The sequence below is a fragment of the Lytechinus pictus genome, chromosome 1 (genome assembly GCF_037042905.1).
Source record: "Lytechinus pictus isolate F3 Inbred chromosome 1, Lp3.0, whole genome shotgun sequence".
NCBI classification, from domain to species: Eukaryota; Metazoa; Echinodermata; class Echinoidea; order Temnopleuroida; family Toxopneustidae; genus Lytechinus; species Lytechinus pictus.
In genome coordinates, this window is record NC_087245.1 from 16,266,378 (window position 1) to 16,281,240 (window position 14,863).

Here is a 14,863-nt window from a genome sequence, read left to right on the forward strand (position 1 = left end):
GTTATAAAAAATTTTGCTAAATAAAAGGATTACTTTTAGTTATCCTCCCATTTTTGTAGGTGAGTACATGCATGATCATTTGTCTTTTTTTTTTCATCACAGAAAGCCTTGACAGCAGTGAAATCAGCAATGAGATTGCGTCGCCTTTCAAGTCTCGGTAGTAACCTGAAGAAAGCAGCCATAGAACACACTTCTGGCCAGCAATCATCGACGTCCTCTTCACCCGCCACCCCGGATTCCGCATCATCCGCTGGCAGCGACGTCTTCAGTGAGGACAACACTACCAAATACGGCAACCTGTTATCCCCAACGAGCTGCGAGACCATCGTGGAGAGCATAAACGAGGAAGGAGCCGTCGGCGGGGAAGGGAGCGAGACAGGTAGACGGCGTGGTGCATGGAACACATACCGACATTAAAAATCAGAATCGTTTTCATCTGCCATATTTAGCATGACGTACGGAATGTTGCACACACACAGTGACATTATATCTATATCTACCTGTCTATTGTGCCTATAACTTTTGTGTTTGACTGTTTTCAAAGCTAACACTGCTCAGCGAGAAGAAAAGCATAACAAATGTGTGCATTTAAAGTGTCTTCTGTCAAAGTACATGAAATATTTCATTATATTTGTCATGTATTTTGATGAATTGTAAACCAACGAAAGCATGAGACTCTAAAGAGAGAGAGAGAGACAACCAAATCACTGCATGTTCTCTGGCTTCAATACTGTATCAAATTCTTGTGAACAAGAATTTGATATTTCTGTGCATACTAACTTTCAACTGTTGAATTATATTACATTCTCATTCATTGCTGTAACGGATTCACATTTTAGTGACATCTTCACAGTCAAATAATCCAAATAATATTGTGCTTTCAAACAATCAGTTTGAGATATCGTTAGAATCTTTGGGAAAAGTATAGCTTCCGCACCCATTTGAATAATATTTAAAATATTCCAGGTGTATGATTATACTTCTTTTCAGACTTGAATGCCATTCATTTTCTCCATTGTGAAATGAGTTTCTTTTCATTCAATTACCAAAGCTAAGTGCCTGAAACTAAATCTGTTTGATCTGCAATAAAAACAGCCTGTGTTTAAGTTCAGGTTCTTGGTGTATTTGGGTTTGTTCCCATGAGTGTGCTTGGACCAGCTGTTTGGAGAATTATTATTGCCAGGTCTGCCAGGAGGTTAGCAGAAGGGGAAAGTAGCTCAAATTTGTCCACAATTTGATCCCAGGTAGAACTGCCTGGAGATGTATTTCCGATGATTGATGAGTACACAATCCAGAAAAGACATTCTTGGGGAAGTTTTGGGTATCAGGTTATCCATTTGTTCACCGTGTGAGCCATTGTGAAGAATATATTTTGTGACTTTGAGAGTGTGTAGTGTTCATATGAAGGATCTTTCATCTTCGCTGCATTGGTGAAAGTGCCGTTCAAGGAGTGTAATAATTGAAGCAATATTGAAGACACCAATAAGCAGACATCTCTTGGATGCACCAGTGCCTTAATTTTGTGGAAGTAATGGAATTATGTGGATTTATCCATGATCACGTTTTTTTTTTGTAGATGAGCATATGCACCAACATCATATAAAAAATTGTTCTATGACTCTTTCTGTGTGCAACCTGCAGAAATGTCATTGATATTGCCTTAAGCAGAGGACTTTGTAAGTGAATTTTGGCAATTTCTATTTGCTGGCCAGGAGGAAATTTAGAAGTATAATGCCAAAGTGGTAATACATGATTGGTGTCACAATGGAAAGGAAGAAATCAAACAGTGGTGAAAACATGGCAGATTGTTACAAATCATTGCCTAATAGAGATTTTGAGAATAATAATGGAGGCACATCAGGTCGTCCCTACCCGCTCCTGTCTCGACCATCAAAGCTGAGCTTCGCCACAAATTTGCACAGTATTACTGAGTCAGAAGGAAGCAGAAGTGCCGAGCAAGTTAATGATGACTGGGAAATTGAGAAAGATCTGACAGAAGAGGTATTTTCACGATCAGGTAGTGATACATCGTCACTTGTATCGACTCCACGTTCACCGTATGGTTTGAGGAACTTCTCTCAGCTCTCCTCTGAGTCAATGGAGGATATGGACATGGGTAGATCAGAGCCGATGCAACCAATGTCACAGGATCCTGACATCATGGCCGCTAGACGAAGCTCAGTGCGGAACAGACGCTCTGGATTTGCATTCCACTTCGGAGATAAAGCGGTTCCTGCAAATGCCTTTGTCAACACTGAAGAAAATTGCCAGGCACCCAAGATGCTTTCTGTCAATGAAATGATGATGAAGATTGGTTCAGGCAAAAGTCCGAATGAGTCGAGTGCTAGTATGCCGGCAAAAGAGTCTCCACCTGTCAGCTGTGTATCCCCCACTCTAGATCCACAACGAAAGGAGAGCCTTCGTAAAGCTGGAGCAGGTCCTCAGCGTTTCAGCCTAGTAGGTCTTCGAAAAGTCTCAAGCAGCGAGATAGAAGAAGATTTAAACTTTTTGCACTGCTTAGGAGATAGTAGACTCCATCTAACTTTGTATGAGCGGATAGCTTTGCTTTGGTTTGATTCTAGAGGGCGTTTTATTGTAGGCCTCCTTGTAGGCATAGCGATTGCTGTGTTTATAAGGATTTTGCTGGCTATTACAGACTATATCTGTAGTAGATGACAGGCATAGATGAGGCCCAAATACTTGTTTTTGAATGTGTAAGGTGTCTGAACTCTTTATAAAGTGCTTGCCAAAGTAGTTGTAAAGCTGAAAAATACAAAATGTACTTCAAATATTTTAGTGTAACTTTCATGAAATTTCGTGAGCTATCTAATAATATTTCTGTATGCTTGATATTTTTTTAAAACATAAATTTGTTTTTTTCTTTTTATGCCTCCGCTCACTCTAGCTGGTTGCCAGGGTCATAATGTTTTATCGGTCATCTGTCGATCTGTCCCGTTATTTTTCTGGTGAAAACTAAAGAACTGTTTGACAGATAAATTTCATTTCTTGGGCCAAGCAAGGAGGTTACTTTCAACCTGGTCCAATTATGCATGTACAGTGACAATGATATCGTTAACTTTGGGGATCTTGAGGTCAAAAAATAATTAAAGAATAGTTTAAGGGTTTAACTTCATATTTAGCTGAAGTATGCATATTGGAGGGACAATGATCTGCTTAGATTTAAGGTCACACGGTCAAAAGTCACAAAGGTAATTATTTCACGATTATGAATTGTGAAATGTTTATCTGATAGATTTTGCATGTTTTCATGAAAATCTCAGTCTGTTGCCGATTGAAGTAAAAGTATCTGCATTCTTTGTTATATATTTGATATAAATGTAAACCTGAATATGTTGCATTATTTTTGGTAAGGGCAGTCATTCATCTACCAAACATATTTCCCCAAGTAAACCCAAAACAAAAATAAACAGACACGTCACTTCTCAGGCATATATTCAGGTCAAAGGAAATGACAATATTGCTCATTCAGGATGATTTGGGGTGTTTTTTGTACGCCCGTCTCGACGTGACGTATTATGGTATCACGCTCGGTGTCCGTCCGTCTGTCTGTCCGTTAACTTTTCCTTATAAACGCGATAACTTCAGTTTACTTTAGTTTGACTTAACCTAGGCTCATATAATTTGGTGTGTATGATACTAGCATAGATCCCAGGAAGTCTTTTGATTTTGAGGTCCAAAGGTCAAGGTCACAGTGACATGTTTTCATCTTACCCTTCTGAAGTCCTTGTAAACGCGATAACTTCAGTTTAACTTAACCTAGGCTCATATAATTTGGTGTGTATGATACCGGCATAGATCCCAGCACTTGATTTTGAGGTCAGAAGAACAAAGGTGGAGTCGCCACCTTCCACTTTTCTTGCTTGACCAATAACTCCATTTTCCATGTTACAGGCGGGCGTATTATGTGCTCACCTTAGCGACACTCTTGTTTACAATTTAAACTCCCTGGAATTACAAAGAAATTACGGAGAATTGCACTTCTGATTATGATCACTATCTATAAATCAGATGTCATGTAGGTGCTTTAGCAGTGATAAAAGTTGATTATACATGTATCATTATCTTTTTCATCTATGATATCGAGGGGTCATTTCACAAGCATTGGCATATGACAAGCCTACTGGTTTTCTCAATCAGTTTTAAGCACATTAGCTCAATATGCTGATAAACACTTCAGATATCAATGTTTATTTTTAGTACGAAGTTTGTACCCACATTTCAAGAAATTATCAAGCAATATTTCATGGATTATTTGAAAGTGATGTCAGGCGAAATATTACAAAGCACAAACTTATGAATTATTTGGGCTTTTTAATGCATGCTTGTTGCAAAAACCCAGAGCAAAAGACAATCTTTTCATCTGCTTGGGTATCCACACATCAGAATTCTGACCTGTTATTTCATAATAGACAATTCAGATTACATTAATAGGTTATTATATTTATGTTGAAACAATTCAAAATGTAGTCTCACTTGTTTATTCTTCATAATTTAGTTGTCAAAGTCATATATCATGTGTATAACTTATAGTTGGGTATATACCCCATACTGTTTAAAAAAAACTATTCATTTTTTGTTTCTTAATGAAGAAATAACCATACTATAATTAGCTTATATAACACCTGATATATGCTATCAGGTGCTTTCAAATGTCATACCTGATATTCTACATGGCATCATGATAGATAAGAGGAAATATTTCCTTTTTCTTGCTTTTAGTCAATTTGAGTAACTGGCAATGATGTTTTATCAACTTCTGTTATCATTGTCCGTGTCATTGTGTCATGGGTTTTTCTCCCTATTAGTATTAGTTGAATTTTGTTCATACTCCTTCCTCAATGGAAGTCAAGACAAAAAAGTTTGGATGATATGTACTAATACTTGTAGATGCAACCAATCTTATATTGAATATTTTGATATAGGATGCTTCTTACTGACTTTCAAGCTCACTTTTATCACTGTACAGTATAAAATCATTATGATTATTTATTGGAATTCAATAGAGTTATTATTGAAACAATGTGTCTGTTAAACAATCTGATCTTAACATACCAGATATTATGTTGGTACTCTTTTAAAAGAACATTAACTGTACTGTAGTTATCTTTCATATTGTTAAAGCCTACTTATTTGAAATTTTCCTGCATTTATGGCTCTATTAAACATTTTGGTTATTTATAAGATGTGTTTCTATTTTCAGTGAAAGTGCAATTGGGTTCGTTTTTATGCAGAGTGGACTATCATAGGAAAATTTGGCATATTGTAAATGATATTTAGAAATATATTTATATCAGAAATGAACAGTGAAGTGTGATTGACTTTTGAGCTTTAGTGAAAGGTAATAATATGTACAATGACAAGTTTATGATACAACGGTTTATGAGGTGTATCACCATTTTCAAAGCAAGTGAGAATAGATATTTTGCTATTTCTTGTCATTTTTTATGACACACTGAAATGTACCAGTGAGATATCGAGGACTGAACATGACAGAAAGCCATACTTTATCACTCAAGCATGTTTCATTTGGTGTATTTATTTGTGTCAGGCATTGTGATTCCTCCCACACCCCTCTCCCATGTCCTTGGTCGGCACTGACCCACTCTTGCCCGCACCCCCCCCCCCCAACCCAATGCCATAACCCCTCCCTGGAAGTCTACTTTCTCGCTGTAGTCATGTTAGTTGTTGTAGTCATTACACCCTATTTGAATCATTCAAAGCCATTAAATAGATCCATTTAGATAGATGTACCTCATCATCAAATTGAATGAATTGATGCATGATCATCTATTGTGATTCTGTAATGCAGTAATTACTGCATTACTTTATGAATGTTTTCATTTTTGTATACATGATCACCAAACTTGAATTATTTCATGATTTTCATTTTCCCTCATTCAAATCCAAATCTTGTCAGTTTTGATTTGATAGTCATTTAAAAAAATTATACTTAAGATTACTTTGTAAAAATTGAAGTGCATTCAATCTGATTTCATAACATAAGGATATTTCGTTGTAGATCCTGTTTTATCTAGAAAAAATGCTAGAATATAGTTCTGTATTTATCTTATTAGCTGTTTGTATCAATTCCTTATCCAAGCCATTAATAGACTGATATCTAAAACTGTATAGACATGTGAATTAATCATAAATATCTTATCCTGCAATTAGACAAATTAGTTTAAGACATATTGTTCTAAAGTTTATCTTTTTTATCTTAAGCTGCAAGGCAACTAAAGCAGCATTCTCAAAACTACAGTAGATTAAAATTGTCATTGGTTTTTATATTCCATCCAGTGCAAGTTTTCAAATAGTTTGTATCATCTATACCTGTACAGTTTATCCCCACGGGTATACTTCTCCATTATAGAAGTGATAGTCTTTCTCTATCTATTATCATTTCTGCTGGTTATTTGTCTGTCCCTTTAAAGACTGCTTTGTTTTCAATATGCTTAACCACGCCCCTTTCCCCTTGGCGCCAATCTATGTCCTTCCTTAAACCTCACCAACCCTCCTATCGCACAACCCTAAACTCGACACCTATCCCATATTCGACACCCATCCCATACTTCAGTTATGGATCAAGCTCCCGTGTTCGAGCTCGAGTTGAAAGACCAGATCGTCATGGAAATGAGTCAGCTGAAGTTGACGTGTACGGTGAACGCCCATCCCAAACCCACGATGACATGGTATCACGGAGAGAACAAGCTCACCAAAGCTTCTGGAGGCAGTCGAGGAATCCAGATCGGCATTGAGAAGGGCAAGGCTTATCTCACCATACCGAAGATAGGCAAGATAGATGCTGGACAGTACAAGTGTGTTGCCACAAACAAAGCAGGAACTGCCGAGTCCGTTGCTAATCTTACAGTGGCTGGTAAGTAACTTACTTTTTTAAGACCCCGTCAACCTTGCGTGATTGGAAAAATGACATCATACCATCGCCCCACCGGTGCAATACATATGAATCAACACTGTTCCAATACGATTTCGACGCAAAACAAACGGACCGAAGACTAACTCAGTTTCCAACACTAGACCGACGCAAGACAGACGCCATACCAACGTCATGCTACGCTGTACCAATACCAGATGGACCAAAGACTAACTCTGTTTCCAATATCTGACCGACGCAAAACAGACGCCATACCAACGTCGTACTACGCTGTACCATACCAGATGGACCAAAGACTAACTCTGTTTCCAACATCAGACCGACGCAAGACAGACGCCATACCAACGTCATGCTACGCTGTACCAGTACCAGATGGACCAAAGACTAACTCTGTTTCCAACATCAGACCGATGCAAGACAGACGCCATACCAACGTCATACTACGCTGTACCAATACCAGATGGACCAAAGACTAATTATGTTTCCAATATCAGACCGACGCAAGACAGACGCCATACCAACGTCAAACTACGCTGTACCAATACCAGGCGGACCAAAGACTAACTCTGTTTCCAACATCAGACCGACGCAAGACAGACGCCATATTAACGTCATACTACGCTGTATATACAATACCAGACGGACCAAAGACTGTTTCCAATACAAGTTCGACGCAAGACAGACGCCATACCAACGTCATACTACGCCGTACCAGATGGACGCAAGCCATGACCATTCCAACACTGTTTTAGTACCAGACCGACGTAAGACATCAGGCGCTATACCAACGCCATGCCACATGCTTATTGGCACAGTGTCAGTATGATGCTTTTACAACAGAGCTTCCTGCCTATTCACACTGTAAAAATAACATATTTTTCTGCCCGTTAAATGACAGTTGTCTTGCTAGTCACTGGGGTGAAATTTTACCAATATTTTAAAGTTTTTTTTTCATAATTGAACATTTCTTGAAATTTTCAGTAAAATATCAACATTTAACGCACTGCATGATACTAATGGTTTTTCTCATTTGAAGAGAGCTGAATTGTATAAAATTTTAATCTAACTAATATCCGTCTCTTTCGTGTTATTTTTCTATGTCTTCCCATATGTCTGCGAGTCGGCTCTTGAGCATTTTTGCAGTGTGATGATTTCCACTAAAATTATTGTGCTCTTCGCGATCTGCTTAATGTCACCACTACATGGTAAAATTGCCGTTTACTGACTATCCAATCAACAAATTCAACATTCTTACTTTTAATTTTGGATTGTGTTATGTTTAGACTAATAACACAAGAATAGCGAGACTGCAGCGTTCTCAGTTTGCGATGAATATGAATTCTAAATGATAATAATTATGGGAATTACATTTAGATGTACCATGCAATAATGAGATCAAAACTATTTGGATAATTAACTATTTTGGGAAGGTACCTTTCTAAAAGAAAATTTCAACAGTTTCAACACTGAGTCGCTTTCCAACAATTGTGGTCCACTTGAATATTGCCTAATGAAGGTACCGTATGTATATTTTTTCCTGGTTACGGTTTTGTTATAAAGGAATCCATCCCACATACAGGAAATGTATCGGGGGGACCGAGACGCATTATGTGAAAGTTTGGAGAGAAAAAAATCAGAAGATATTGCAGTTGTGAATTTGTTAATGTTTCATGAATAATTCATCTGATATTTTGTTTTAAAATTGGGTTCAGATTTCTTTCTACTATCTATGACTAAGTTGCCCACTTCATATCCGTTCAATTGTTGGAACGGTGAATTGATTGATTAAAGATATTTCAACGTCAATATCAAGGACTAATACGTTGAAAGACATTGTTAAATAATACACAAAAGTTTGATCAAAAGTGCTTTAAAAACAAGTAGTTAAAACGACTGGGGTAAATTAAAATCATAAATACATATAAATGTAATATTCAAGTCAGAAGTTACTGTGATACGGTTTACGACTACACTGATACAGTATCTTTTTTTTTTAATGAGTATAATTCACAAAGCTAACCCTTTTATTCATACTTTCTTAGTTGTTTTAAGAGTGATATTTTTAGTACAGAGGGACAGGAGCCACAGAACCCCTCTTTCAAGGACCTAACCATAATCAATGCCTATTTTCATAGCTGTGCCTGAGGCTCCATCTCGTCCTAAGATCCCACTGGTGTCGGCCCACGAAGCATTCGTCTCCTGGAAGATGAACCACCCCCCTAAGAAGGATGATCTAGAGGGTTATCTACTACAATGTAGAAAAGCAGGTAAGGTTATTAATCTATCACGGGGTGGGTGCCATATTGGGCAAGGGGTTGACAGCTCCATCCTGTATTTTTGACTAGCGATTAGCCCTGACAAGACGATAGATTTATTGCAAGAGAAGGGCTGGGCAGCCCGGAATTAACCAGAAAAATACAAGCAGAAATCCTGATTACATTCCTCCACAGCATTTTACAGGATTTTATTTAAGTTTCTTCCTAAAGAGAATTATAACAATGTTAGCAATATAGAATACAAAATATGGCATGGATTATATGGATGGTCATACATTTCTAATGCTATTTCTAATACCTCTTGTGCTCTTTTCCTGATGTTTTAATGCTAAATGAAAACCATTAAAGTTAACATTTCAACATAATTATTATTATTATTATTTGTTTGGCGTCACATGTGCCTGGGAGGCGAAAAGCGAACTGAATCACTATGACCCGCAGGTCTCTCCTGATATAACTGATTGGGGGAGTGCAGGTGGACCACTACACCGGGGTTTCCCCCTACTCTTATACGAATAGTGACTCTTCTCTTCTCTACACGGGACCTCCATTAACGTCCTATCCGTTAATGGAGTTTATAACGAGTTAACACATTCTCCTCTTTCTCTCTTTTTCAGGTGATAAACAGTGGCTTGTTGTATCCAATGTAATCAAAGATTGCAACTTTCATGTGAAATCTCTGAGCCCCGAGAATGAGTATCGTTTCCGAGTGGCCTGCGGCACCCCTCATGGATGCGGTCCTTTCAGCAAGTCTTCTGTGCAATTTAAAACACTCCCGGAAGGTAATGATAGGAGGAAGAAATTGAATATGAAGATTGTGTCTGGTGATGATGATGATGACATTGATGATGATGATGATGTTGATGACGATGACGATGATAATGATGTCGTTGATAATGGTGGTGGTAAAGAGGAGGGGAAGAAAAGTAAGGTGATGGTGACGATGATGATTATCATCATGAATAAGGAGAAGAGGAAGAGGAAAAACAAGAACAAGGAGAAGAGCACGAAGAAGAAGGGAGGGGAGGGTGAGGCGAATAAAAAGAAGAGGAAGTAAATTGAAAGATATACGTATGATTCTACGATAGCACACTTATTAGTAATCGGTATATGTGGCTGACTAGCAACTGTCTGATTTTGACGTCAAACATGAATGGGGTAAAGAGACGTAATATTTCGTGAAACAATAGCAAACAAACCAACCCCTTATAAAACATTTACTTTTCATTCACAGGAGCTGATGCCTTGAACATGGAATCCATCACAAAGTTACAGCACTCGAGAACGAGATCGTTGTCGAGAGAGAGGCATAACTCCCGTGACGAGGTCCTGTCCGAGCTCATTGATGATGAGGATCTTGGTCCTTTGGACTTGTCTCTCAAATCATCCGTGATGCCTCAGAAGATTTATGAGATGCAGGAGGAAATTGGAAGGTAATAGCATACCGTTCAACTGCCTTACTGATCAACACGATCCGGGTCGATCAATTTATCTGTTTTCCTGATCTATATACATGTAGCTCAGCAACGTGATATGGGTCACTATACCTTGATCCATACCAGTCTGCCTTGATTTGGATTTTCAGCAGTATTTTGGCTATGTTCAAAACGCTCAGAAGCCGAGCAAAGTTGATCAGTGAAGACCAACCGTCATCAAGGCAGGTTGACCATGTTGACCACGATCATGTTGTGATGCTAAATCATCCAGGCCCGACGTGCATTTGACCTAGGGCTTGATCGCATTGACAAATAGGCAGTGGACTCATATACATCTTTTTTGTTAAGATTTGTCGTGTAGCAGACCGACAAATTGTGTTACAGCAGAAGTAGGGATAAAAATGAACAGTATTTAAGTTAGCCTGCAAGCAAATATAATCTGGGATGGGGTATATGCTTAAAAGTTGACAGATCGAAGACAAAATGTAAACTGTATAGTATTTCGGAAGTGTATGGTCAAAGTTGAATTTTATGAAGAGATATTTGAAAATGGTAATAACGAAAAATGAAAAAAAAAAGTGTATTCGCGCTGAAAGGACTGGTCTCATGACATTTCAAATAATTTGCGAATTTCTGATAATTTCTGGGTCAGATCTCTGCCTATCTGTGTAACGTCAGGCTTTATTCCTGGTGGGTGTTTCATAAAGCTGTTCGTAAGATACAAATGACTTTACGCACGACTGGTGATCCTTTCTTGTGCTTTGTGACATATAGCCCTATGTAATTGATTTTGACCTAAGAACATGTTCCATTTCCATTTTTTTCTTCATTTTTTCATTAAAGTCGTGCGTAACTTTACGAACAGCTTTTTGAAACACCCACCTGCTCATTTGTAACCCAGAACAGATTGTGACTTCAACTGACTGATTTCCAGGTCAATCTGACCAGTTTTCTTGGAAAGTGTATGAGAAACACTGAATTATTGTTGATTCATTTCAGAGGAAGATATTCGGTGGTGATGAGGTGCCGGAAGGTAGCAACCTGCAAGGAATATGCTGTCAAGATCCTAGCACACAACAAAAAGACGCAAGATAAATGTCTGGCAGAGTATGAGCTTCTGAGGGAACTATCCCACCCCCACATCCTACAGCTCCGAGAAGCTTTCCTAACGAACAGGCACGTCATGTTGGTCACTGAGCGCTACTACGGAGGAACAGTGCTGAAGTATCTGACCAAGGAAGATACATACACCGAGTCTACAGTGGTCAGAATAGTTGCCCAGGTGAGCCCCCACCCCCCTCTTTGATTAAAAAAGGTATGGCGTATAAAATGCTAAGAACCAATCAAAACCCCCCAAACCAAAATGTGCAATATGCCCCCCCCCCCAAAAAAAAAAAAAAAAAAAAAAAAAAAAAAAAAAAAGATGGCAAGTTGACTTTATGTCGAGCAAATCATGACACTAAGGTTGATTTTCATATCTAACTATATCTATCTTTTCCACAGGTTTTAGATGCCCTTGAACACCTTCATATGATGAACGTGGTCTATCTCGACCTCCGACACGACAACCTTCTCATGGAAAGTCGAAGAAAGGATGTCGTTAGGCTAATCGACTTCGGGTCATGTCGGGTCATCCAAAAAGATGGCGGAAACAAGATGAAAGGCATTGATGTTCTACCCGAATTCATGGGTTCGTAGTCAGACATAATATTCCCTTTTTTGTATTTTTATTCCACTTGCGTTTTCTCGTTGCTATGCTGTCTCTAATTTCCCATGTGAATTTTAAGTCAATTTTCCTTGGTATTTCCATTAATTTAAAATTAGTATACGTTTTGATATAATGTGGAGGGGCAAGGAGGGTCCTACATCTGTCGGGGGGGGGGGGGGGGCTAAAGACGACTTCCCTATATGACTTTTCAAGTGAGTACTTAAAACGATAGGAAGAAAAGAAAATAGGAAGAAAAAGTATGGGAAATAATTTAATTAGATCTTATTTCAACAAATGAAATTTGATAAATCTTCGGATCACCTTGCCTTCTAAATGACCTGAACGCAACTCCGGGTAATGAACACTATTATTTCATAATCATGTGATCAATAAACTTAAAAGATCGCATGCGATGAGAGAGGAATTGCCAGATTTTGTTTAACATGTTGAAGGTTCCTTTACCAAACATTGTAGTTATCAGTAATCATCCGTGATAAGTTTTAATGAATTTTCTTACTGACGTTTTTCTCTATTTATCATAGCTCCTGAGCTAGCTGCCAAGGGAGGGTCAATAGACTATGAAACAGACATATGGCCGTTAGGAGTCATGGTGTTTACATGGTATGTGTTCTTAGATTTTGTAAGTGAAATGACGTTGCTTGCCATTGATTTGTCATTGTTTAGCATTTCTGTATGGTATAATTGTCTGTTGGGGCGATTCGGTTCTGGATCAGGAAACGAGCTAGAAAACCTGGCTACAAATCATCAGGACCATATTCTGAATCATTTTTTTATTATTATTATTTTTTTAATATTTCGTTCGGGTTTATTGACCTGGAATAAAAGTGCCCCTCAGAGACATAATCAATCTTTCGTAGATATTTAAGATAGTGTTCTTTGCGGATTAATTTGCATAAATATATTATTCTTAGTCTTTCGAGCCAATGTCGGTGTAGTAATAATAATGGTGGATTCTTTTATAGCTCACACATCCGTCAGGCATGACGTTTATGGCGCTATGTACAATCATAAAAATGACATAAATAAATAGGAATGTGGTTAATTGTAGTGGCTAGGCCTCTCTGATTAAACCAGGTGTTTAATAGATCTCTTAGAAGCCACCCTTCTTGATTAATACTGACTATCATTGTCTTCACCATCAGTCCATCCCCGTCATCATTATGATCATCATCATCATCATAATTGCGTCATCTTGATTTCCTTTACTGTTGGTGACATGATCATAATTGAGTCACTTCATTTTTCAAAGTATTTCTCAAATACCATTGCATGTATTATGTCACTTTAAGGCCTGCAGATCAATATCTTGTTCAAGACAATCGAACCTACAATTGGCGCTTTCAAATTGGAGTATACTTTAACCAATGAGCTACACCATATTGGCTACGGCACCATGCAAAACGACATAACATGCCTTTCTACATGAAACATCCTATATAATGTACAACATTTTTCCATGTAGGCTGAGTGGTACCTCCCCGTTCTTGGGTCGTAATCAAGAGAAGACAATCTACAACATCACAAGGATGAAATACAATATAAGCAGTCTCTTCCCGAACGTGAGTCCCGAGGCCAAGGCATTCCTTCAAGCCATCTTCAAGGAAAAGCCAATGTAAGAATTTGTATTTTACTGACTGCTAAGAAAGCATAAATGTCTTTAAGCAAATATAAAGCAACAACAATACCGATTAAAAGGTCGGCCTGGGGTCCTGGGCATGATGATAAATGCTTGTTTTCATGGGCGGAAATCCCAGGGGGGACGTATCCCCCCTACTCAAAAATAGTAGGGGGGACACAATATCAAATGTCCCCCCTACTATTTAAGGTGTTTTATGATGGTAAGAAATACACCATTCAAAATCGAAGTAAAACATGTATTTTAGGACGAGATATCCTTACTTTTGGAATGATAATCATTTTTTTTTTTTTTTTTGCTTGTCAAATTTATTTTCGTCGAAATGACCTTAAATTTTGGGTGATAACCTCTTTTTTTTTTTTGCTTGTCAAATTTTTCACCCCCTTTGCCCCCCACCTTTTGGGAGAGATTTCCGCCCCTGCTTGTTTTTATTCCAAATGACCACCGATTGTTAATTTAGTTTTGAACACGACTTAAAGTCATGTTGTGCTTATGAGGATAGCTGCCCGATTACCTAAGGATATAACCGCATGGACTTGGTGTCAATCCTGGCCGCCAGATAGATAGACTGCCACTCAATTGCACCTACCATCTTTTTCATTTAAAGGATCATATTGTTCGTACTGAAATCATGCTATGATGATTATTTTGTAAAGGTAAATAGTTTAATGGCATTTGTTTTGACTTTGGGTGATACCAAAACATAAATAGCAATGTCCTCATGTGAGTCTAAATCAGGCCTAGCAATGGCTTGTTCGGAGTTGTTAATGATATTTGTAGTTCTTTCTGTTATCATAATGAGCATTATCTTTTTAATAATTCAGTTACCCTATCATACAAATTTTGCTAAAACATTGTTGTATCATTCGACAT

At 38.0% G+C, this 14,863-nt stretch overlaps 1 protein-coding gene across 1 annotated transcript in view; it reads left to right on the forward strand.

Moving 5' to 3' along the window:
* The window catches only part of LOC129263901 (obscurin-like), a 54,530-nt gene that overhangs the window by 35,616 nt on the left and 4,051 nt on the right, over positions 1 to 14,863 (forward strand). Inside the window, exons 13-21 of the mRNA XM_064097141.1 lie at positions 103 to 379; positions 6,596 to 6,895; positions 9,049 to 9,180; positions 9,807 to 9,971; positions 10,424 to 10,622; positions 11,625 to 11,907; positions 12,129 to 12,315; positions 12,876 to 12,954; positions 13,817 to 13,966. Coding sequence (XP_063953211.1) covers positions 103 to 379; positions 6,596 to 6,895; positions 9,049 to 9,180; positions 9,807 to 9,971; positions 10,424 to 10,622; positions 11,625 to 11,907; positions 12,129 to 12,315; positions 12,876 to 12,954; positions 13,817 to 13,966 — 1,772 coding nt within the window. The remainder of the gene's footprint in view (positions 1 to 102; positions 380 to 6,595; positions 6,896 to 9,048; positions 9,181 to 9,806; positions 9,972 to 10,423; positions 10,623 to 11,624; positions 11,908 to 12,128; positions 12,316 to 12,875; positions 12,955 to 13,816; positions 13,967 to 14,863) is intronic.